Consider the following 22,309-nt stretch of genomic DNA (forward strand, 5'->3'; position numbering starts at 1 on the left):
AGTTGCATCAGTAATGCTGTCCAACCATCTCATCTTTTGCCATCCCCTTCTTCTTTTGCCTTCTGTCTTTCAGGATCTTCTCCAGGGAGTGCTCCCTTCTCATTTGGTGGCCAAAGTATTTGAGCTTCAGCTTCAGCATCTGACCTTCCAGGGAACAGTCTGGGTTGATTTCCCTTAGGACTGACTGATTTGATCATCTTGCAGTCCAAGGGACTCTCAAGAGTCTTCTCCAGCACCACAGCTCAAAAGCATCTATTCTTCTGCGCTTGGCCTTCCTTATGGTCCAATAGAACAAAGTGTGAGTCCAGTGGCACCTTTAAGACCAATAAAGTTTAAATTTTTTGTTGGTCTTAAAGGTGCCACTGGACTCAAACTTTGCTGTTGCTCCCCACCTAAAGCTGACTTGATGGAATGTTATTTACCGGGTGATGTTATTTACTTCCATGTCAGAGAAGGCTTCAGTTGTCCATTTCCACATATGAAGCCTCTGTTAAAGGGACCAGACATTTTTCACCAATGTCAACCCAATCAGTATGCTGGAAGATTAAGAGTGTCTTGAATGTAAAGTTCACACAAAACCATGCTGACTATCCTGGGATAATTCCAGAGGGGTGGCCATGTTAATGCACTGTAATAAAATAGAACAGAAGACTAACATTTATCCCAGCATGAACTTTTGTGAGTCAGAGCTCACATTTTTAGATGGAATGAATTGAGCTTTCAGTTTTTTTAAAAAAAACTGTAGAATGCAGGGCTTTTTTTGGTAGGAAAAAAGCCCAGCAGGAACTCATTTGCATATTAGGCCACACCTCCTGATGTCAAGCCAGCTGGAACTGTGTTCCTGTGCGTGCCTGCTCTAAAGAAAGCCCTGGTAGAATGTCTTCATCTGGACATGTGAGCTCTGGGGTCACGAAAGCTCATGCTGAAAATCAATGTTGTAAGTCTTTGAAGTGCCTCTGGACTTCTGTTTTATACTTGATAACTAATTGACGGGAAAACAGATATAAATGTGTGATTGAGGCAGATACCACTCAATAGTAGCACCTCTGATTACACCAACTATTAAATGTGCCACAGTGATTGTAGTCATTGTTGATGACTGTATGCAAGACTAGGTGACATCCCTGACTGGATAGCCCAGGCTAGTCTGATCTCATCCGATCTCAGAGGTTAAGCAGGGCTGGCCTTGGCTAATAGTTGGATGGGATCAGGGGTGGAATTCTAGCAGGAGCTCCTTTGCATATTAAGCCACACACCCCTGATGTAGCCAATCCTCCAAGAGCTTACAAAAAAGACCCTTGTAAGATCTTAGAGGATTGGCCACATCGGGGTGTGTGGCCTAATATGCTAAGGAGCTCCTGCTAGAATTCCACCCCTGGATGGGATACCTCTAACAAATATGGTGATCATGATGTGGACACAGACAAATGGCAAAGCACCCCTGAACGTCTCTTGCCTTGAACACCTCACGGGCTGGCCAAAAGTCAGTTGGGACTTAATAGCACTTACTACTACTACTACGGGGTTGACATAGTTAGGTTTATCCACATGAACAAGAAGAGGATCATGACTGTGTGTACAAGAGAGCACTGTGTAAGGTAGGTATCTGGGGGAAAGGGGTTGTGGCTCAATGGCAGAGCCTCTGTTTGGCAAACAGAAGGTTCCAGGTTCAATCCCTGGTATCTCCAATTTTAAAAAATATTAGAACCTGGCAAGCCACTGTCAGTTTGAGTAGACAACACTGACCATGATACACCAACAGTCTAATTCAGTATAGGACAGCTTCATTTGGCCCCTTGAGATATATGTTTTTAACACATGGAACGGTATAATCTGATGAAATTACAATCAAACACAAGTAAAAAAAACATGTCACAGAATATGTGGACAACAGTTTCCTCATTCACTGACTTTGCTAATATTTCAGGCTGCCTTCCCAGTTCCATGAAAGTGAAAGACAACACAGAGCCAGTGGTTTCATGACCTGCAAGGACAGAGAAAATCATTTAGGTGGTTAAAATGCACAGAAATAAAACTACAGGCTGGATGTTGTCATTTCACAAAAGGAAAAATATCAAACTTAAAATATTTGAGTGTTGGCAGAAGAAGCCAACAGCAAGAAACAATACATTTTTTTTTTTGCCTCAGTGCAAATTCCTGAAGATAGTATAAAGAGTCTGCTGATAGTATCACAGGGAGAGAATGAGTCTGGCTTGAAGCCACACAGGTACTTCTGTTCTTTTCTTCCTCTATCAGCAGGGCTGGTGCCAGGGGTTTTGGAACCCTAGGCCCTCCCCCTGCCCCAGCAGACCTGGGAAAGTAAGGGTGGCGGGGCAGGGTGTGTGTGCACTCCTCTGAGAAGTGCACGCACCACCCCACCACTTTTGCCTTCCCAAGTCTGTGCAGGCCTGGGAAGGTGAGAACGGCAGGGCAGCGAGTGTGCTCTTTGAAGATTTCCGCAGCAAGGGAAAACAGGGCAGGGTAGCGAGTGTGCTCAGAAGATTTCCACAGCAAGGGAAAACAGGCTCCAAGGAGCACACACTCAGGGGGAGTTGGGGAGGGGCACCCATGCCCACCCCTGCAGCCAGGTGAAGCCCTAGGTGGCTGTCTACCTGGCCTACTAGAATGCACCAGGCCTGTCTACCAGTTAACAAGACTCTGATCTTGCAGGCTGGGTAGGGTTGCCAAGTCCAATTCAAGAAATATCTGGGGACTTTGGGGGTGGAGCCAGGAGACTTTGGGGGTGGAGCCAGGAGACATTGGGGGTAGAGCCAAGATCAAGGCTGTGACAAGCATAATTGAACTCCAAAGGGAGTTCTGGCCATCACATTTAAAGGGACGGCACACCTTTTCAATTCCTTCCTTCCATAGGAAATAATGAAGAATAGGGGCACTTTCTTTTGGGGCTCATAGAATTGAACCCCCTGGTCCAATCTTTTTGAAACTTGGCAGGTATTTTGGGGAGAGGCACTAGATGCCATACTGAAAATTTGGTGCGTCTACTCCAAAAAACAGCCCCCCCCCGAGCACCAGATACCCGCGGATCAATTCTCCATGATTTTCTATGGGAATAAATCTCCATAGGGAATAACAGAGTTCCCAGCAGACATTTCCCTCCCCTCCCCCTGCTTTCTGATGACCCTGAAGTGGGGGGAGGGCCTCCAAACCGGGGGATCCCCTGCCCCCACCTGGGGATTGGCAACACTAAGGCTGGGTTTGAAAATTACAGAGAAATTACCAGAGAGTCACACATCAGGTTTGGAGGAACTTGTTTCCCAAGTGCCTGGAGCTCTGATTAGGATTAGGTCACAGGAGAAGAGAAAAGGGGCTTCAGCCTTCCACCCATGCTGATTTCCTGACACATAACAGCTTAAGGGGAGTGCTATTTGCCCCATTGGGGTTCACATGTACTGACAGGCTGCCTGCATGCACAACACCCCCATTGGGGCAGATAGTACCCCCAGGGCCATTTCAGGATGGGGAATGGCACAAGGTGGAGGCAGAACCTTGTAAGTTATGTGCAGTTTGGCCTTTAGATTCTGTTTTCTTTTGGTAACTTCTTTGGTGCTTTCACACATGCTGAAAAAATGCACCCTGAATCAATGCACTTTGCAACTGGGTTTCACTGTATGAAATGGCAAAATCCACTAGCAAACAATCTCTAAAGTGCAGACAAATGTTCAAATGTACAGGTACATCAGCTGAGCCCATTGAAACCTATTTCTGCAGCAATATCTCCCATTGTGTATTGGACTGTATTAAAGGAACAAAAGACCTACAGACCTGCAAGGAAGAAGGTCATAAAATTGTCCAGCATATTTTCTTCATCGCACTGCCCTTCCTGAACTGTCAACACAAAAAAGCAAAGAACAAAGTTGTCAAAGAAGAGAACAACGGCAGACAGCTGAGGAGCCTTTCAAAAGAGAAGCTGAGGCTGGAGTTCAGTAGCACCTCAGAGAACAACGACGAGATTCTCAGGATATATGTATGTTTTCATGAGTCAAACTCCCTTTGTCAGGAGCCTTGTTGGTGAGACAAATGCCTACAGAACAAACATCACGTCAAAACATGTGCTGCCATTGGGTTTAAATTGTTATTATATTAGATTTAAATTGTTGTTAGAATTGTTGTTACCCATCATGAGCCCTGCTATTCTGGGGAGGGAGGGCTATAAGCCAAAGAAGATGGATGGATGCAGGGGTGGAATTCTAGCAGGAGCTCCTTTGCATATTAGGCCACACACCCCTAATGTAGCCAATCCTCCAAGAGCTTACAAAGTAGAGACTTGTAAACTCTTGGAGTGTTGCCTACTGGGGGGGAACTCTAAGAAACAGGAACTTACAGGTGAGGAAAATGAGAATGAGGGAAAACCCTGAGAAGCAGCCTCTCTGCATTATTTAAATGCATATTCTTCTTCTGTCTGGGCTGAACCTTGAAAAATTGATAAGATCTCCATGTGCTTGTATCAAAAATAGAAAGGCAGGCAGGGTGCCTGAAAAAGAGGAGCAAGGCGAAGCCAGCATGCTGTTCAGCTTGACAGGATAGGTAACACGTGTGGTGTGATGACATCACTGGTGAGTGACATCTTTCCGCAGGCGACATTGCTTGCTTGCTGCTCTAGGAGCTTCTGGAGAAACTCTATGATTTTCCCGGATGCTCTAGCAATTTGTGAGGGAAACTCTATGGTACCATAGAGTTTCCCTCACAAATTGCTAGAGCTTCTAGAAAAACCAAAGAGTTTTCCTGGAAACTCCAAGAGCAGCCATCGTGCGACATCGCCAGCACGATGACATCACTTGCGAGTAATGTCATTGTGCTGGCAACATCGGGAGGGGATCCCCCCACCAGCTCACTGCGGGCCAGCCGGTTGGGGACCTCCCCAGTGGCAGAATCCCCGCCCCTTCGGGGAGCTTGGCAGCCCTATGACAGGACATATGTCTGATGTGCATCTGTAACCTCCAAGAACTAGTTGGCTTAGCCCAGTAGAGATAGAGTTAGTGAATGGAAGTTAGTAGCAGAGGAAGAGTCTGTGATGGGGGGGATGGATAACATCTTTTCTAGGGTTCAAATCACCTTGCATAGCAGAACTGAGAATTAGTTTGTAAAAAGTTCATTGCAAAGAGGGGAAATTAAAATTATGGATGACTGAATTTTAAAAATTGGATGACAGGAAGTATTGCTGTAGGCACAGCAATGGCATACATGGGTTTTGGGGGGTATTTTTGTATTTGGGTGTGTGTGCACACACCTGGAAGTCAAAACTGCCTTCTAGTGACCCCTACTGTAGGCATGGAGGACATTCAGAGAAGTGGCTTGATAAATCCTGCCTCTGCCTCCCGGTTGTGGTATTCCAAGGAGGTCTCCCATCCAAGTACTTGCCAGGGTCAGCCTTGCTTAGCTTCCCAGTTCTGACAAGAACGGGCTTGCTTTGGCCATCCAGATCAGGGCACAGTGGCATATATGTTGATGGCAAATAACCTGTTGAATTGGCACTCCTGGGACCAAGAACTATTAATTCGCTTGTGTTGTTAAAGCAGCGAGCAAAGTGACCCATTCAAATGATCAAACTGCCTTCCTAAACAAGATTCTCTTACCTGCACTCTCTAGTATTTTATTGAGAATATCCAGAGGGGTTTCCTCTCCATTTCTGACAGCCCTGAGCCTCTCTTCAATACACTCCTTACCAGTACGACGTAATAGCCTCACGCTTTCCCGAATCTCTTCCACAACTTTTCTGTTTTTTGGGTTGTACTAAAAAAGACATCACAGAGGTTGCCATGAGCATGGTAGCATAAGATCACAAGCATAGATGGCAGAGCCATAGCCTTCTTGTGGAGATGGAGGAGTGAAGAAGGTGGATTACAAACCACTGGGAACCCCCTTCCTATATCCATGGAACCACACTGTATCTTTGAGTTGCTGGGGTTTTGCTTCTCTTTTTATTTGCAAAGAATTCTGGACTAGGTGCATCTTAGCGGAGTCTAACAAGCAGGCAAATTAGGCAATTGCCTAGGGCACCAGCCTTCTGGGGGCACCAAATTGGGCGCTCCATGTGACTCGATGAATCAGCATGGGGAAGCACCAGGAGTTAGCCTTGCCTGGGGTGCCAGACAGTCTAGAGCAGGGGTGTCAAACATGCAGCTTGGGGGCCAAATCAGGCCCCCAGAGGGCACCTATCAGGCCCCTGAGTAACTGGATGTCATTTGCTTTCTTCTCCCTCTCTCTTGCTTCCTTCTGCATAACAGCTTGCTTTGCAAGGCTTGCTCAGTCACAGAGGAGTTACAGAGCAAAGCCTCTATTTTCTCCATTGGCTGAGGCTCGTCCCTTGGGGAGGAAGGAAGAGAAGGATAGCTTGCTTTGCTGAGCTCTCTCCATTGCACAGCAGAGCTACTGAGCTAAGCCTCTCTTTCTTCTATTGGCTGAGGCTCCTCCTCCTCCTGGTCCCCTGGGGAAGGAAGGAAAGAGCCAGAAAGCACCTTTAAGATCAACAAGTGCCAATGTTTAAGCATATTTTAAGGGTTTTTTTTAAAAAAATCTTTATTTGTGTTTGTGTCCTTTATAAAGTTTATATCTCTGCTTCTTAATTTTAAATAGCTACACACATGGCCCGGCCCAACAAGGTCTCATTTATAGCAGATCTGGCCCTTATAACAAATGAGTTCAATACCTCTGGTTTAGGGCCAGCCCCGCTTACAAGGCACTTCTTAGGTTGTGAAGTAAGAGTGTGTTCTTGGAACTGCTCTATCTGTATTAACTGTACTTAAGAAATTCTTATGCACTCTTGCTTTCCTAGAGCACCTGCTCCTTTAGAGAAGAGTACAACCCCACCTAGAACAGGAGTTGTCCTCATTCCTGGGTCAATTCTGCCCCCATGGGTCATGACCATACGTTCTTCACCTTTGGACAAGGAGGGAGACATTTGTCATGACAAATGTCCACAGCACTGACCTGAAAAAAAGGATTCCGTGCCCAGTCTATCCCTTTCACGATCATGATTATTGCATGTAAAAAAGGGTTGTGGTTATCCCACAGGGTGTTCAGTTCCAAGCCAAAAGCTGCCTGTTAAGATTGAGAAAAAGTGAGGAGATGGATCAAAGCATCTGAATGCCAAGGATGTTCCACAAGGATATTTATGGTTATCACTTTATGGTCTGGGATTTAAAATTTTATGCAACTGTGTAAATGTTACATCACTCAGATGACACGATCATAGAATCATAGAGTTGGAAGGGACCTCCTGGGTCATCTAGTCCAACCCCCTGAACAATGCCAGAACTTCACCGATACCTTCCTCTAAATTCACAGGATCCTCATTGCTGTCAAATGGCCATCTAGCCTCTGTTTAAAAACCTCCAAGGAAGGAGAGCCCACCACCTCCCGAGGAAGCCTGTTCCACTGAGGAACTGCTCTAACAGTCAGAAAGTGTGATGAAGATGGTGTAGGGCAACAAAGATGGTGAGGGATCTGGAGAACAAGTCCTATGAAGAAAGGCTGAAGGAGCTGGGTATGTTTAGCCTGGAGAGGAGGCAGCTGAGAGGTGATATGATCACCATCTTCAAGTACTTGAAGGGCTGTCATGTAGAGGATGGTGTGGAATTGTTTTCTGTGGCCCCAGAAGGTGGACCAGAACCAATGGGTTGAAATTAAATCAAAAGAGTTTCTGGCTCAACATTAGGAAGAACTTCCTGACCGTTAGAGTGGTTCCTCAGTGGAACAGGCTTCCTCAGGAGGTGGTGAGCTCTCCTTCCTTGGAAGCTTTTAAACAGAGGCTAGATCTGACAGCCATGAAGATCCTGTGAATTTAGGGAGAGATATTTGTGAGTTTCCTGCATTGTGCAGGGGGTTGGACTAGATGACCCTGGGGGTCCCTTTCGACTCTATGATTCTATTATTCTAATGTTGAGCCAGAAACTCCTCTGATTTAATTTCAACCCATTGGTTCTGGTCCTACCTTCTGGGGCCACAGAAAACAATTCTGCACCATCCTCTATATGACAGCCCTTCAAGTACTTGAAGATGGTGATCATATCACTTCTCAGCTACCTCCTCTCCAGGCTAAACATGCCCAGCCCCTTCAGCCTTTCTTCATAGGACTTGGTCTCCAGACCCCTCACCATCTTTGTTTCCCTCCTCTGGACCCATTCCAGCTTGTCTATATCCTTCTTAAAATGTGGTGCCCAAAACTGAATACAATACTCCAGGTGAGGCCTTACCAAAGCAGAGTAAATCAATACCATCACTTCATGTGATCTGGACACTATACTTCTGTTACTACATTCCAGAATTGCATTTGCCTTTTTAGCCACCACATCACACTGTTGACTCATGTTCAGCATATGATCCACTAAGACCCCTAGATACTTTTCACGCATACTACTGCTAAGACAAGTCTCCTGTATCCTATAATCATGCATTGGATTTTTCCTACCTAAATGCGAACTTTACATTTATCCCTGTTAAAATTCATTTGATCAGTTTCAGCCCAGTTTTCCAGCCTGTCAAAATCATCCTGTATCCTGTTTCTGTCTTCTACTGTATTTGCAACCCCTCCCAATTTAGTATCATCTGCAAATTTAATAAGCATTCCCTCTATTTCTTCATCCAAATAATTTATAAAGATGTTGAACAAAACAGGTCCTTGAGGCACTCCACTTGTCACTCCTCTCCAAGAGGATGAGGAACCCATTCACAAGCACTGTTTGGGTGCAATTTGTCAGCTAGTTACAGATCTACCAAACGGTAACAGGATTCAAACCGCATTTTACCAACTTGTCAACAAGGATAGTATGTGAACCCTTATCAAAAGCCTTACTGAAATCAAGAAGAAGAAGATTGCAGATTTATACCTTGCCCTTCTCTCTGAATCAGAGTCTCAGAGTGGCTCACAATCTCCTTTATCTCCTTCCCTCACAACAGACACCCTGTGAGGTGGGTGGGGCTGAAAGAGGTCTCAAGGACATCTCCAACAAGAGCTATGGCTTACCCAAGGCCAGGGCTTTCTTTGAGCAGGAACACACAGGAACACAGTTCCGCTGGCTGGGCACCAGGGGGTGTGGCCTAATATGCAAATGAGCTTCTGGTGGGCTTTTTCTGCAAAAAATGCCCTATGCTAAGCAATGGCGATGTCAGAGGGTGTGGCCTAATATGAAAATGAGTTCCTGCTGGGCTTTTTCTACAAAAAAGGCCCTGCCCAAGGCTATTCCAGCCGGCGCAAATGGAAGAGTGGGGAATCAAACCCGGTACTTCCAGATAAGCGTCCACGCACTTAACCGCTACACAAAACCAGATAAACGATGTCTACAGCATTCCCCTGATCCAGCATGGTAGTCACTAACATAACATGCAGTCTGATTTCTTGAGAAAATTCAATGGAAGGAAGGAAAGCTGTAAGGTAACTGTTCTCTGAAAGGGGGCATTGGGCATTCAAAATGGCTTCCAGCACTCAAGGTTAACAATCCATCCAGGACCGGCGTCAGCATACCCTCAAGTGGGGCAGGTGTCAGGGCCTAGGACTTCTGGGGGGGGGCAGCTGCTACTGACTCCCCATCTGTGCATGTCTTCTGATGCCAGCACTCACACCCTTCCTACCTGCTTACAAATGCTTTTTTATCCACACTCCCCACTCCATATGTTGCTGTTGTGTCTGGCGTTCGTCCCGGAAAGTGTAGCACAGTGCACCTGTGGGTGGTGCCTGAAAGGGACGAATGCAGCACACCTATGACGATCAGTGGCGGGAAATTTAACTGGCCAGGATTGGATCTGACAGGGAGAAGGTTGTTCTGGGAAATGTATATAACAGGGGGCCCGGACCCGCCATGTTGTCTTTGTGATGTACTCGCTAATAAAGCATGTTGCCATTTGAACGTCTCCAACCTCAGTCCATTACACTGGCGATGAAGGTGGGATTCCGGTGAGCAGAGAGCAGCCTACAGCGCTCCGAGCTCTAGTGCTTCCGAGGTCATGGCTACTGCTCCGGACAAACCCTACTGCATTCGACGTCACCCGGCCCGACTTATGGGAATCATGGGTGGACCAGATCATCTACTACACAGACCTGCACAAAATGGAGGCAGTGGCCGAGAAGAAGGCGCTTCTCCTGAGTTCGTGTGGGATGGAGACCATCTATCTGATGAAGCGACTCATCGCACTGACCACCCTCGCAAGGGCCACCAATGACCAGCTGGTCAAGGCGATGATAAACCACATGGCACCCCAGCCGTCCTGTCTCACACACAGGCACGCGTTCTACACAAGACAGCAGAGACACACTGAGTCCGCCGCCGAGTATCTTGCAGAGCTCCATGGATTAGCCCTGAGATGCGATTTCACAGGGGACCTGGAAGAGAAGATCCTGCTGGACCGCTTTGCGGTTGGCATCCGGGAGGAGAAAATGTGCTGAAAGTTGCTTGCATACAAGGACAAAGACATCAACCTTACAAAAGCGCTTCAGCAGGCAACCGCCTTCGAACAGACACACATCAGCCCTTCCGCGAACCAGGTCGCCACTGCCTTGATCTCGGATGGCTCCGACGAGGAAGGGGCACACTAGCTTTGAAGCCAGCCGCACAGCAGGCTGAAAACACCAAACTGACCATGGGCAGCAGAGAAGCCAAGCACCAAGTGTGCCAGCTGTAGGGACTCACACGAGCGCCGAGACTGTCCCTACCGCAACACGGATTGCAGAAGCTGCGAAAAAGTGGGCCACATCGCACAAGCTTGCAGGGCCAGAACCAACAGGAGGCCTCAGTCCACACACCACGACTCAACAGACACTTACACGACAGCCTCAAACAGCATCCAGGTAATGAACTTGCCCCTGGACACCCCCGGCAAGGTTAAAAAGCAGGTCTTGATTGAAGGGGGTCCCTGTCTGATGGAATTGGACACGGGATCCTCCATCCCCATAATTTCAGAGGAGACCCTTAGTAAACTCTGCCCCCACAACCGGCCGGCCCTCCGGTCTGCGGAGTTCATATTGTAGGGCTTTCAAAAGAAAATCATGGGGTGGGCCAGAGTTTGGGTGGAGTTCAAAAATTTTAAAGGGGCCCTGGACATACTTGTGGCGAAGCGATGGCTCACCACCCTTTTGGGATTGGTTTAGTTTAAGCCCTGGGCATCAAAATTGTGGGGGCGGACCGCATGCAGGCCCACAATTTCGACCAAGTGTGCCAGGAGTTCCCGGAAGTATTTGATGGGTCTCTGGGAACCTACAAGGGGCTACCTATCGTGTTGCAGCTGGACCCCACGATCAGGCCCTTAAGGCTGAGGGCTTGGAGGGTTCCATTTGTGCTTAAGCCAAAAATCGAAGCCGAACTGGACCGCCTCGTGGCACAGGGGGTGCTAGAGCCCGTTTCCCACGGCACTTGGGAAACCCCCATAGTCACCCCAGTCAAGCCGAAGGGGGACATGCGCATCTGTGCAGACTACAAATGCACAATTAATAAAGCACTACATGACCACCCTTACCCGTCCTGTTGGTCAGCCATGTCATCGCCTCACTGGCCGGCTCTAAGATTTTCAGGAAGTTGGATTTGGCCCAAATATATCAACAACTTCCGGTAGACGAGCAAATGGCTGAGGCTCAGACCATCATTATGCACCGGGGTGCTTTCAAGGTGCGGAGGCTACAATTTGGGGTCAGCGTGACTCCGGGAATTTTCCAAAGCTTAATGGACTCTCTCCTTAAAGGGATTCTCGGAGTACAACCCTTTTTCGATGACGTTTTGTTAGTGGAACCCAACGCTGACGAGTTCTGCCACTGCCTTCGAGAGATGTTCCACTGTTTCCAGAATGCAGGTCTCAAGGTGAAGTGGGAGAAGTGCTCGCTTGGCATGCCAAGGGTGGAGTTCCTGGGGTTTGCAATGGAATTCACCCAACGGCCGACAAGACCAGGGCGATAGTACAGCCCCCAGCCCCCACTTCAGGGTAGAGGTACATAGTTTTTGGGGGCTCCTGAACTTTTACTACTCATTCTTGCCCCACAAAGCTGCCCTGCCCGAACCCCTCCACAGACTCCTAGATAAGGGCGCCCCATGGGTCTGGGGGGAAAAGCAGGCCGTGGCCTTCCAGGCGGTCAAGGACATCTTGGTTTCTAATGAGGTATTCCACCATTTTGACAAGTCCCTCCCCATGATTTTAGCCTGTGATGCTTCCTCTTACGGAGTGGCGCCATCCTGGGCCACCAACTCCCGGATGGGAGAGTGGTCCCCATGGCATATTACTCTTGGACTTTGACCCAGGCTGAGCGCAACTACGCCCATATAGACAAGGAGGCATTGACAATCGTGGCAGGCGTATATAAACTACCTGTATGGTAGGCGCTGCATGATTGCCACAGACCACAAGCCATTGCTCGGCCTACAGGCCCCAGACCACCAGACGCCGCAGATCCTGTTGCAGCAGGTAATACGGTGGAACGAGTTCCTCATCTCATACACCTACAAGCTCATCTACCGCCCTGACAATGCAATGGGCCACGCAGACACCCTCAGCCGCCTTCCGCTGCCGGAGAGGGACCTTGATCCGTCCCTCGCCCACCACGTGATGCTTCTGGAGTCTCTACTGGAGCAGCCCTTCCACGCAGCTGAGGTAGCCAGATCCACGGGTAGAGACCTCATCTTTGCACGCGTTTCGAACTGGGTGGGGAGGGGTTGGTCCATAGGCAAATTGGACGCTGCATTCAGACCATTTGTTTCCTGCCAGGAAGAACTCTCCTTACACAAAGGGTATATTGTTTGGGGCAGCAGAGTGGTGGTCCCTCCCCCACTCCGGAAGCAAGTGCTCGAAGCCTTGCACGAGACGCACCCTGGAATAGTACGTATGAAAGCTCTGGTGCGGAGATATGTATGGTGGCTGGGGATGGATGTAGAGATAGAGGGATGGGTTAGGAGGTGCCCGCCTTGTCAAGAGTCCCGGCCAACTCTGCCCGGCGCCCCCGTTCACTGCTAGAAATCCAATCAGGTGCCGTGGTCCCGGCTACACTTAGACTTTGTGAGGCCATACCAGGGGCAAATATTCTTTATCTTGGTGGATGCTTACACGAAGTGGCTGGAGGTAATCCCAGTCGCTTCCACCTCCACCACAGCCACAGTCAGAGCCTTACAGAGGGTTTTTTGCATCCACGGAATCCCTGACACCGTAGTGACGGACAACGGCACTGCGTTTACCTCCCAGGAGTTCCAGGAATTCCTGAAGAGGTACCTCATCCGCCACATACGGTCTGCTCCCTTTCACCCGGCTACTAATGGCCAAGCAGAGCGCATGGTTCGCACAACCAAGGAGGCCCTGGGTCGCATAGTCCAAGGGAATTGGGACCGCCGACTGTCCGCCCTTCTGTTTGGAAATAGGATCAGCCCCAACCTGCTGAGTTACTCATGGGCAGGCAGTTAACCACCCGGCTAGATAGGTTATACCCTGACCGGACCCAGACTTCCGCAGCTCCCCTGAGACCAGGGAGGCCATGAGGGGGTTCTTTCCGGGGGATCCGGTCTATGCCAAAAACTTTGCGAGTGGCCCGGAGTGGATATCAGCTCGGGTGCTGCGACTCACCAGGTCCCACTCTTACGAGGTCTCGTCAGAAGGGGGCCAGCTCCTCCGCAGACACATAGACCAACTCTGCCGCCGCACCCTGCCGGAGGGACCGGCAGGGCCAGGGGGAGTGGAGAACGGGGAAAGCACGGGGTCGCTGCAAGAAGCAATCCTGCTGAGCTTGCCGGGGTCGCTGTCAGGGGAGCCTTACAGGGCGGGGGAGATACCTCTGCAGGATCATGACGACGCTCTGCCAACCGCGGCCCAAAAGCGGGGAACAAGCGGTTACATAACCCCAGGCAGCAGCCCCAGCTCCCCAGATCGAACCTCAGCAGTCGCTCAGAGAGTGGTGGCCGCCCACTCATTTGAAAGACTATGTATCTTGAACTGGGGGAGAGGGGTTTTGTGTCTGGCGTTCGTCCCGGAAAGTATAGCATAGCGCACCTGTGGGTGCTTCTAAAAAATGACAATCAGTGGCGAGAAGTTTAACTGGCCAGGATTGGACCTGACAGGGAGAAGGTTGTCCCGGGAAATGTATATAAAGGGGGACCCGGCCCTGCCATGTTGTCTTTGTGATGTACTCGCTAATAAAGCATGTTGCCATTTGAACGTCTCCGACCTCAGTACATTACAGTTGCCCAGTACTGCCAGGAAAGGGCATACAAGTGGGGAATAGCAGCAGTGCTCCTGGTAGCCATGGCAGTTGCATTCTCAGCTGCATCCACCACCCAGCACCATTACAAAGTGCATGTGAATTATGCGGGCTGCTGTGACCATAGTAGAGTCACAGAAGATTGAGAAATATTCAAGAAATATCTGGGGACTTTTGGGGATGGAGCCAGGAACAAGGGTGTGACAAGCATAATTGAACTCCAAAGGTAGTTCTGGCCATCACATTGAAAGGAACCACACACCTTTTAAATGCCTTCCCTCCATTGGAAATAATGAAGGATAGGGGCACCTTCTTTGGGGGCTCATAGAATTGGACCCCCTGGTCCAATCTTTTTGAAACTTGGCGGGTATTTTGAAGAGACGCGTCGAATGCTATGCTGAAAATTTGCTGCTTCTAAAAAATGAAAAATTGGTGAGGTTAAGCTACAGGGTCTGGATGTATTTTTCTGTGCTGGGGTATGGTCTGGAAATTCTGAATGTGATTAGTACAGAAAATCCCTGTTAGAGCTTATATATTAATAAAACCGTGTAAAATGTATAAACCTGGTGTCCAAGTTCTTTCTTTTCCTGGAAATATCATTTCCAGAGCAAGATTCAAAAGACCCCTCTTGCAAACACAGATTTAGCCTGCAAATAATGCAGGTTAACAAGACCTCTGGGCACTCTCTGCCCCTAGTCCCTTCACCAGTTTGGTGTAGTGGTTAAGTGTGCGGACTCTTATCTGGGAGAACCGGGTTTGATTCCCCACTCCTCCATTTGCACCTGCTGGAATGGCCTTGGGTCAGCCATAGCTCTGGCAGAGGTTGTCCTTGAAAGGGCAGCTGCTGTGAGAGCCCTCTTAGCCCCACCCACCTCACAGGGTGTCTGTTGTAGGGGAGGAAGGTAAAGGAGATTGTGAGCCACTCTGAGACTCTTCAGAGTGGAGGGCGGGATATAAATCCAATATCTTCTTCTTCCCTTCCCATCTTGTTCTCACATGTACGCAGTGTGCTGCCCTTCTGCTATGGCCCAGTGACTATATGTTATGGCTGAGGCCAGTGTTGTACTAAGATCGAGGAGATGCGGGTTCATATCGTCATTCAGCCACGTATGCCACCCTTAGCTTCCTGTAGAAGATACGAATGTGATGGCAGGCATGCAGGCATGCAGACAGACAGACAGACAGGCACCTCTCGTTCCTTAGTATTAGCGGAAACATGACATTCATCTACTTAATACCTTTCCAATGATGTCCACAGTCACCCGTCTCAGTAGTTTTGTCATATTCACCTCCATCTCTTCATTCATTTTTTCTTCCATCAACTTCATAAGCTCTTCTGCTTTGTCATTGAAGATTCCAATCAAACTTCTTATGTAACTGGACAATTAATAAAAGACACTGAAGAAGGACTTTGTGGTTGGACAAGGCATTCTCTTTAGTTATTGAGGTTGCTATACAATGTAATTATAAATGGGAGATGCAATAAGTCTATCCAAGTGGGTAGATTCAGGTGGGTAGCTGGGTTGGTCTGAGGCAACAGAACAAGGTATGAGCACAGTGGCACCTTTAAGACCAAAAACGTTTAATTCTGGGTATAACGCAGGGGTGGAATTCTAGCAGGAGCTCCTTTGCATATTAGGCCACACACCCCTGATGTAGCCAATCCTTCTGGAGCTTACAGTAGCCCTGTACTAAGAGCCCTGAAAACTCTTGGAGGATTGGCTACATCAGGGGTGTGTGGCCTAATATGCAAAGGAGCTCCTGCTAGAATTCCATTCTGGGTATAAGCTTTCATGGGCACACATGTAGCTTAAGAAGCATGCATGCACACAAAAGCTTATGCCCAGAATTAAGCTTTGTTGGTCTTAAAAGTGCCGCTCAAACTTTGTTCCACCCAGTGGGGTGGATCTTATTCCTATCCTCTACTTCATGGAGGAATGTTTGAAGCCTTCCTCCAGCCATTGGAGGTAGAGTCATTTACATTTGAGGATGTTTTCTTAGGTTGGAAGATGATTGGATCCCCCTCAACATGAACAAAAGACACACATACATATGTACACAGGTACGTAAGTGCACGTATCATCTCACACCTGAGAAAACATCCAAGCATAAATGCATATGGACTAACCATTACACACAAACCACAGGTCTGTGGGAAAGGATGAGGCCAGAAAGTGTTTGAATTGTATTGTGTGTATATTGTGAACATTTTCTACAAACAATAAGTAAATAAACATAAATACAGTAAACAGGGGTAATTTTGTAGCAGGAGCTCTTTTGCATATTAGGCTACACATCCCTGAAGTAGCCAATCCTCCAAGAGCTTACAAAAAAGAGTCCTATAAGCTCTTGGAGGATTGGCTACATCAGGCGTGTGTGGCCTACTATGCAAAGGAGCTCCTGCTACGAAATGACCCATGGCAGCAAGTAAAATAAAATAAACTTTGCACATATCAGACCTGGACAAGTGACACCTCAGCTTCAAATTGAGAATTGGTTTGAAACCCCCTCTTTTACCTGCAAGAATACAAGATATTTACCGTGATCCTACCCAACTCTTCCACATAATCAATCCTTCATAATCTCTCCTTCATAATCAATATGCATATTAATGGAAATTAGAGGAGGGGGGACATTTTGTGTGGCACATCTATTGAGGGGTAGGTATTGGGTAGCCTCAAAGGGATTCAGCAAATTTCTTGTTCATATCATTTAATTATTTATTATCATGTTTGCACGCTCTCAATGAAGGGTCCAACTTAGCACCAGCTTTTTGTAGAAAGAAATAGTTCTGATTTTTTTTTGGGGGGGGGGGTTACATAATTTACTCTTGCTTTCTTTCTATGTTCATGTCCATACCTTCTCCTCAGAGGAAGTGGTCTGTTACCTTCCAGAACTTCCTATGGCCCTATCTTGTTGTCTATCACATTGATGAGGTTGTCTGCCCAGATGGAGGTCAACAGAAGCCTTCCCCTCAGCCCCAAAGCTGCAATTGAAGCCCCAAACACAGCGTGAGAGGGCTTTTTATTATGCTCAGGTAAGGGTGGGAGGTGCCTACTCTGCCAATGGTGGCACCAGATTACTTCCAGTCCAGCTGTGTTTACTTTGGGTTGGGGCCAATCACATCACAGGGCCAATGCCTAGACTCCAAAACTACTCCTCTCTACAAACTTTTTTTTTTAATGGAGAAAGCCATATTCTAATCTCAGTACCTGCATATAGTGAGTACTGGTTGTGAGATGAGATACACCAGGGGTGTCAAACATGCAGCTCGAGGGCCGGATCAGGCCCCCAGAGGGTTCCTATCAGGCCTGCAAGCAACTCACTGTCATCTGCTTCCTTCTTTCTCCCTTGCTTCCTTCAACATCACAGCTTGCTTTGCCAGGCTTGCTCAATCGCGCAAGAGCTACAGATCAAAGCCTCTTTTTTTCTCCACTGGCTAACCAGAGCATGAAGAATTTATGAACAAAAGCTTGCAATGCCCAGCCGTTTCATATTTTCCCCTGTGTCTTAGGCTCTGTTATGAATGTCAATAAATCAAAACTAGGTTTGCAACTTACACACACACCTGAACAGCATACTCAAGATTGCTACAGCACAGACATTGTCTCCAGATTTTGATGCAACTATTCAGAGCTAGAGGAGTCAGTCATCAGAGACGGTTAAATAAACAAAATATTGCAAGAATGCTAAGCTTATACACATATTTTAAGTTTTAAAAAAATCTTTGTGTTTGTGTTCTTTATAAAGTTTATATCTCTGCTACTTGGCATTACATTTTATGAAACACATGGCCCGGCCCAACAAGGTCTCATTTATGTCAGATCTGGCTCTCATAACAAATTAGTTTGACACCCCTGAGCTATACTTAAGACTGCTTTTAAAGATTGCCATAAATATGCAACAAGATGTTTCATACACGACGAGGTCTATTTCTCTGCTCCTGCCAGCAGAGGTCACTTATAGGAAATAGGGCCAGGGAAACTCACATTATGTCATGGGGACAAGGCTGGCACCAGAGGTCCAGGCGCCCTAGGCCCCATCCCCACCCCAGCAGACCCGGGAAGGTGAGAACAGCGGGGCCGTGCATGCTCTCTTCAAAGCCTGCCTTCCTTTGCAAGGGAAGGCAGGCTCCAAGGACAGCACACCCCACCCCACTGTTCTTACCTACCCAGGTCTGTGTGGACCCAGGAAGGCGAGAGCGGTGGGGTGGGGGCGTCCAGCAGTACCCCTGTAGACCAGGTGGTATCCTAGGCAGCCACCTACCTGGCCTACTCCCAAGTGCTGGCCTTGCACGTGGAGCATATTTCCACATAACACAGCCAAGAATGGAGTGGGGTGGCTATCTCTCCATAGAAATAGCAATCATATTGAAATAAAAAAACCAGATTCCTCTATAACAGCAAAATTAACACACTATAAAAATAGAAGACCAATTAAAGAATTTTTTTTTTAAATTGGGAAACCTACTATGCTTACTATGGAGAAAAGAGAAGCTGTATAGATAAAGAGAAGCAGCATAAATAACTCCAATTTGGTTCTGTCTAGTAATTAATGATGTCTAAAATAGTTTTTTTCTTGTTGAGCTTCAAACATGGAACAATTAGCTAATATATTTAATATGATTATTATAAGTAGTTTATTGTATATTTAATTCTTCAATTAGGTTTTGATTTATACTTAGTTTCTTACTATACTTTTCGAAATATCTCTGAATTATGTCACTTATTTTACTTATTTTGGACTATAGTTTGTTTATAACAATTATAGAATATATCTTAATAATCATTTAAGAATCAACACATTGTTATGATGAGATTCAATGTTAAATGTAGCAATGCTTTCGTGACGCATGTTTATATAAAATGGTCCATTTAATCCCTTCATGTACCTAAACATTTGATTGATGTGACTGGAACAGTTAAAGATATTGAGATTAGATGAAGTATTTTTTTATTATTTTATATTTGAAATTAGCATTTTATATTTGAATGCATTCTAAATGTTATATGCTTATTATGATTTTTGATGTTATATGTTTATTAAGATTTATGATCATCCTTGTAATATATAATTCAAATATCATTACCCCTGTTTCCTTTTTTCCCTCTATTCCTATCTTTAGAAGAAGATATTGGATTTATATCCTGCCCTCCACTCCGCAGAGTCTCAGAGCGGCTCACAATCTCCTTTACCTTCCTCCCCCACAACAGACACCCTGTGAGGTGGGTGGGGCTGGAGAGGGCTCTCACAGCAGCTGCCCTTTCAAGGACAACCTCTGACAGAGCTATGACTGACCCAAGGCCATGCCAGCAGCTGCAAGTGGAGGAGTGGGGAATCAAACCCGGTTCTCCCAGAAAAGAGTCCGCACACTTAACCACTACACCAAACTGGCTCTGCCAAGAAAATAATATATTTTTAAAAGTCTGCCACCTCTTCTTCCTATTTTATATTTTTACCTTGGTTTTCCACCCATCGTTACTGGCCAAGTCTGGAAAAAGGACAGAGATCTCATCTTGCCAGACCTGCTTATTACTGAAATCCCATTCTCCATCCATTTCAGTATTAAGGGAAATTTTACCTTAAATATACTAGTTCAGACATTCACATTATTGAGGGACATGTGGAAAGAGAGGGAGAAGTTGGGGAAAGAATCAATCTCAGGTGGAGGTGGAGAAAGAGATCAATGTGATAAGTGTTGAAATATCTAGTTAAACTATTGCAGAAGAAGCAATTAAAAGATAGATAGGTTTCCATCTGCAAAATAGCTGTAAAATAGTCTAGGGTAGGATGCCTCTAATCAACAAATGATATTAACTTGGAATCCTAAATGTAATTTCCAGAAAGCAAAGCTTGTTGAAAGTAATAAACACATTTAGAAGTGGACTTGAAGTTCACTACTGTAGACTCAACCAACAGACTCTCTCATGAAAAACAGCCCAATTCATATATATATTTGCCTCACGTTTGCTTGAAAGCTGGATCAATAATTTTCCTCTGCTTGTGCCAACGGTTGATATTGCAGTCAGTTGCCAAACCATTACCTGCAGCTCTGAAAAAGTAGAGAAAACAATAGCCTTATTCTAGGCTTCATCCCACTCTCACACATTGATCTTATTTATTTGTTTTACTTGCTTCATTTATAGTTCAACTTTCTCACCAAGTCTCACCAAGATTTAATGTGGAGCACACAAGTAAAAACAATCAAATCAGAGCAGTATACATAAAATCAACCATATCATAAAATGGGATTGCACACCTGCCCTACACAGTCCTGCTGTGTGCAGATGATATGGCAATCATGTATTTTACCAATATGGGGTTCAGGAGGATGCTAGTTAGGTTGGCTGATTACTGTGATAGAAAGCAATTAAGGATTAATTATAATAAAACAAAAATCACAGTTATCAAAGATTTCAGGTTTTCACGGCTGGTAACATCATTAGGGTTTGTAGAATCTTTCAGGCTCAAGTGCCGTGTTCTACTGGAGAAAGTTTTTCTTCCAGACGTTTCGTTCTCAGCTGCGGAGAACATCCTCAGTGGCGTTGCAGCCGGAGCAGGCGCTCTGACCTTCTTGGCTGCTGTGCATGTGCACATCAATGCACAGCAGCCAAGAAGGTCAGAGCGCCTGCTCCGGCTGCAACGCCACTGAGGATGTTCTCCGCAGCTGAGAACGAAACGTCTGGAAGAAAAACTTTCTCCAGTAGAACACGGCACTTGAGCCCGAAAGATTCTACAAACCCTAAAAATCACAGTCTTTGGCAATAATAGATTCAATCATAGATGGACTATTGATGTTTATTAAATAGAACAATGCCCCTGGGGGTGTGCATTCAGATCTACCTGAGCCAAAAGTGTACCCAAAAAATACCTTATTGGTATTTTTAGGTATATTTTGGCATCCCAAATGTATCTGGGTTTTCTTGGGAAAACTAAAAAAAAATCCCAAGAAAATCTTGGCTATATTTGGGGGGTTACCGATAGATCCCGAAACAGCAAGAGGCAGGAGCTTCCACCTCTCAGCCGATTGCTGGGCTTCTGCAGTCCCTTTAAACTTTAAAGAGACTGCAGAAGACAGACCCTGCTAAATCTCAGAGAGGCCTGAGAGGAGCAGAACAGAGCAGAGCAGCTCTGATAAGCTGAGACAGCTGGAGAAGTTGCTAAGAATTTCTGCGTTTTGAAAGACTTCATTCTGAGGCTTGGGTGACTGCTGAAAAGGCTGAGTTGTGATAGCTGGGGAACTGCTGTATGTTTGGGTGAGTGGGCTAAAGGTGAAAGTGATTGATTGATTGATTGATTGAGAGTAATTGTTGATGATTGCTTAGGAGTGGTCTGCTCCACCCTCTTTGCATTTTAAGCTGCGCCTTGCCAAAGGCGCGAGCCGAAGGGCGAGAGCTAAAGGGCTCTTGGCCTGTGGCTCTTTGCCTGGGGGCTTCCTAAGGACCAGGAACCCAGATCCCTGATTTCCTTGTTCTCCCAATAAGGTAAGTTGACCTTCCAGAAAGGGAGCCACGTAAACAACAGCATTTAAAGAGGACTGTATATTTAATATATATATCATGAAGGTAGAATGCCAGCAGGGGGGTGGGGGCTTTCCAGTGTTTTGCACTGAGTGTCACATGTATGACTATCTGCCCACAGGACAGAAGTCTTGGGTGTGTGCTCGATGCAAGGAGCTCCTGGTCCTCAGGGAACGAGTTCGTACCCTTGAGGCCGAGGTGACTGCCCTGGAGAAGCAGAGACGGTCAGTTAGGCAATTGGGGAAGACTCTCGGGGGCGTATTAGATGAGCCCCACTCTGAATGTGGCAGCCCCGTTGCTGCCAGAGAGCGTGAGGGTCGAGAGGGAACAGGGCACCTTGCTGAGGATAAGGGGAATGCGCCCTCAGAAGGGACCTCTTCTTTGGTTGGTGAGCGGGTATCCTTTCGCACCAAGGAACCATCCCTGGGCAGGGGGAGAGGGGGGTCTTGGTAGTTGGTGATTCGATCCTTAGGCAAGTAGACAGCTGGGTGGCAAAACCGCATATTGACCGTATGGTGACTTGCCTGCCTGGTACGAAGGTAACGGACATTACGCGTGTAGTAGATAGGCTGATAGACAGTGCTGGGGAGGAGCCTGTGGTCATGGTGCA

General features: G+C 46.8%; 1 protein-coding gene across 1 annotated transcript in view; it reads right to left on the reverse strand.

Moving 5' to 3' along the window:
• LOC132589557 (cholesterol 24-hydroxylase-like) overlaps nt 1-22,309 on the reverse strand; it is a 47,177-nt gene that overhangs the window by 11,059 nt on the left and 13,809 nt on the right. The window contains exons 5-10 of the mRNA XM_060262323.1: nt 20,145-20,231; nt 15,418-15,556; nt 6,949-7,059; nt 5,595-5,751; nt 3,784-3,846; nt 1,912-1,984 (exon numbers count right to left, since the gene is read on the reverse strand). Of these exons, the coding sequence (XP_060118306.1) occupies nt 1,912-1,984; nt 3,784-3,846; nt 5,595-5,751; nt 6,949-7,059; nt 15,418-15,556; nt 20,145-20,231 (630 nt within the window). The remainder of the gene's footprint in view (nt 1-1,911; nt 1,985-3,783; nt 3,847-5,594; nt 5,752-6,948; nt 7,060-15,417; nt 15,557-20,144; nt 20,232-22,309) is intronic.

The sequence above is a fragment of the Heteronotia binoei genome, chromosome 21 (genome assembly GCF_032191835.1).
Source record: "Heteronotia binoei isolate CCM8104 ecotype False Entrance Well chromosome 21, APGP_CSIRO_Hbin_v1, whole genome shotgun sequence".
In the NCBI taxonomy this organism is placed as follows: Eukaryota; Metazoa; Chordata; class Lepidosauria; order Squamata; family Gekkonidae; genus Heteronotia; species Heteronotia binoei.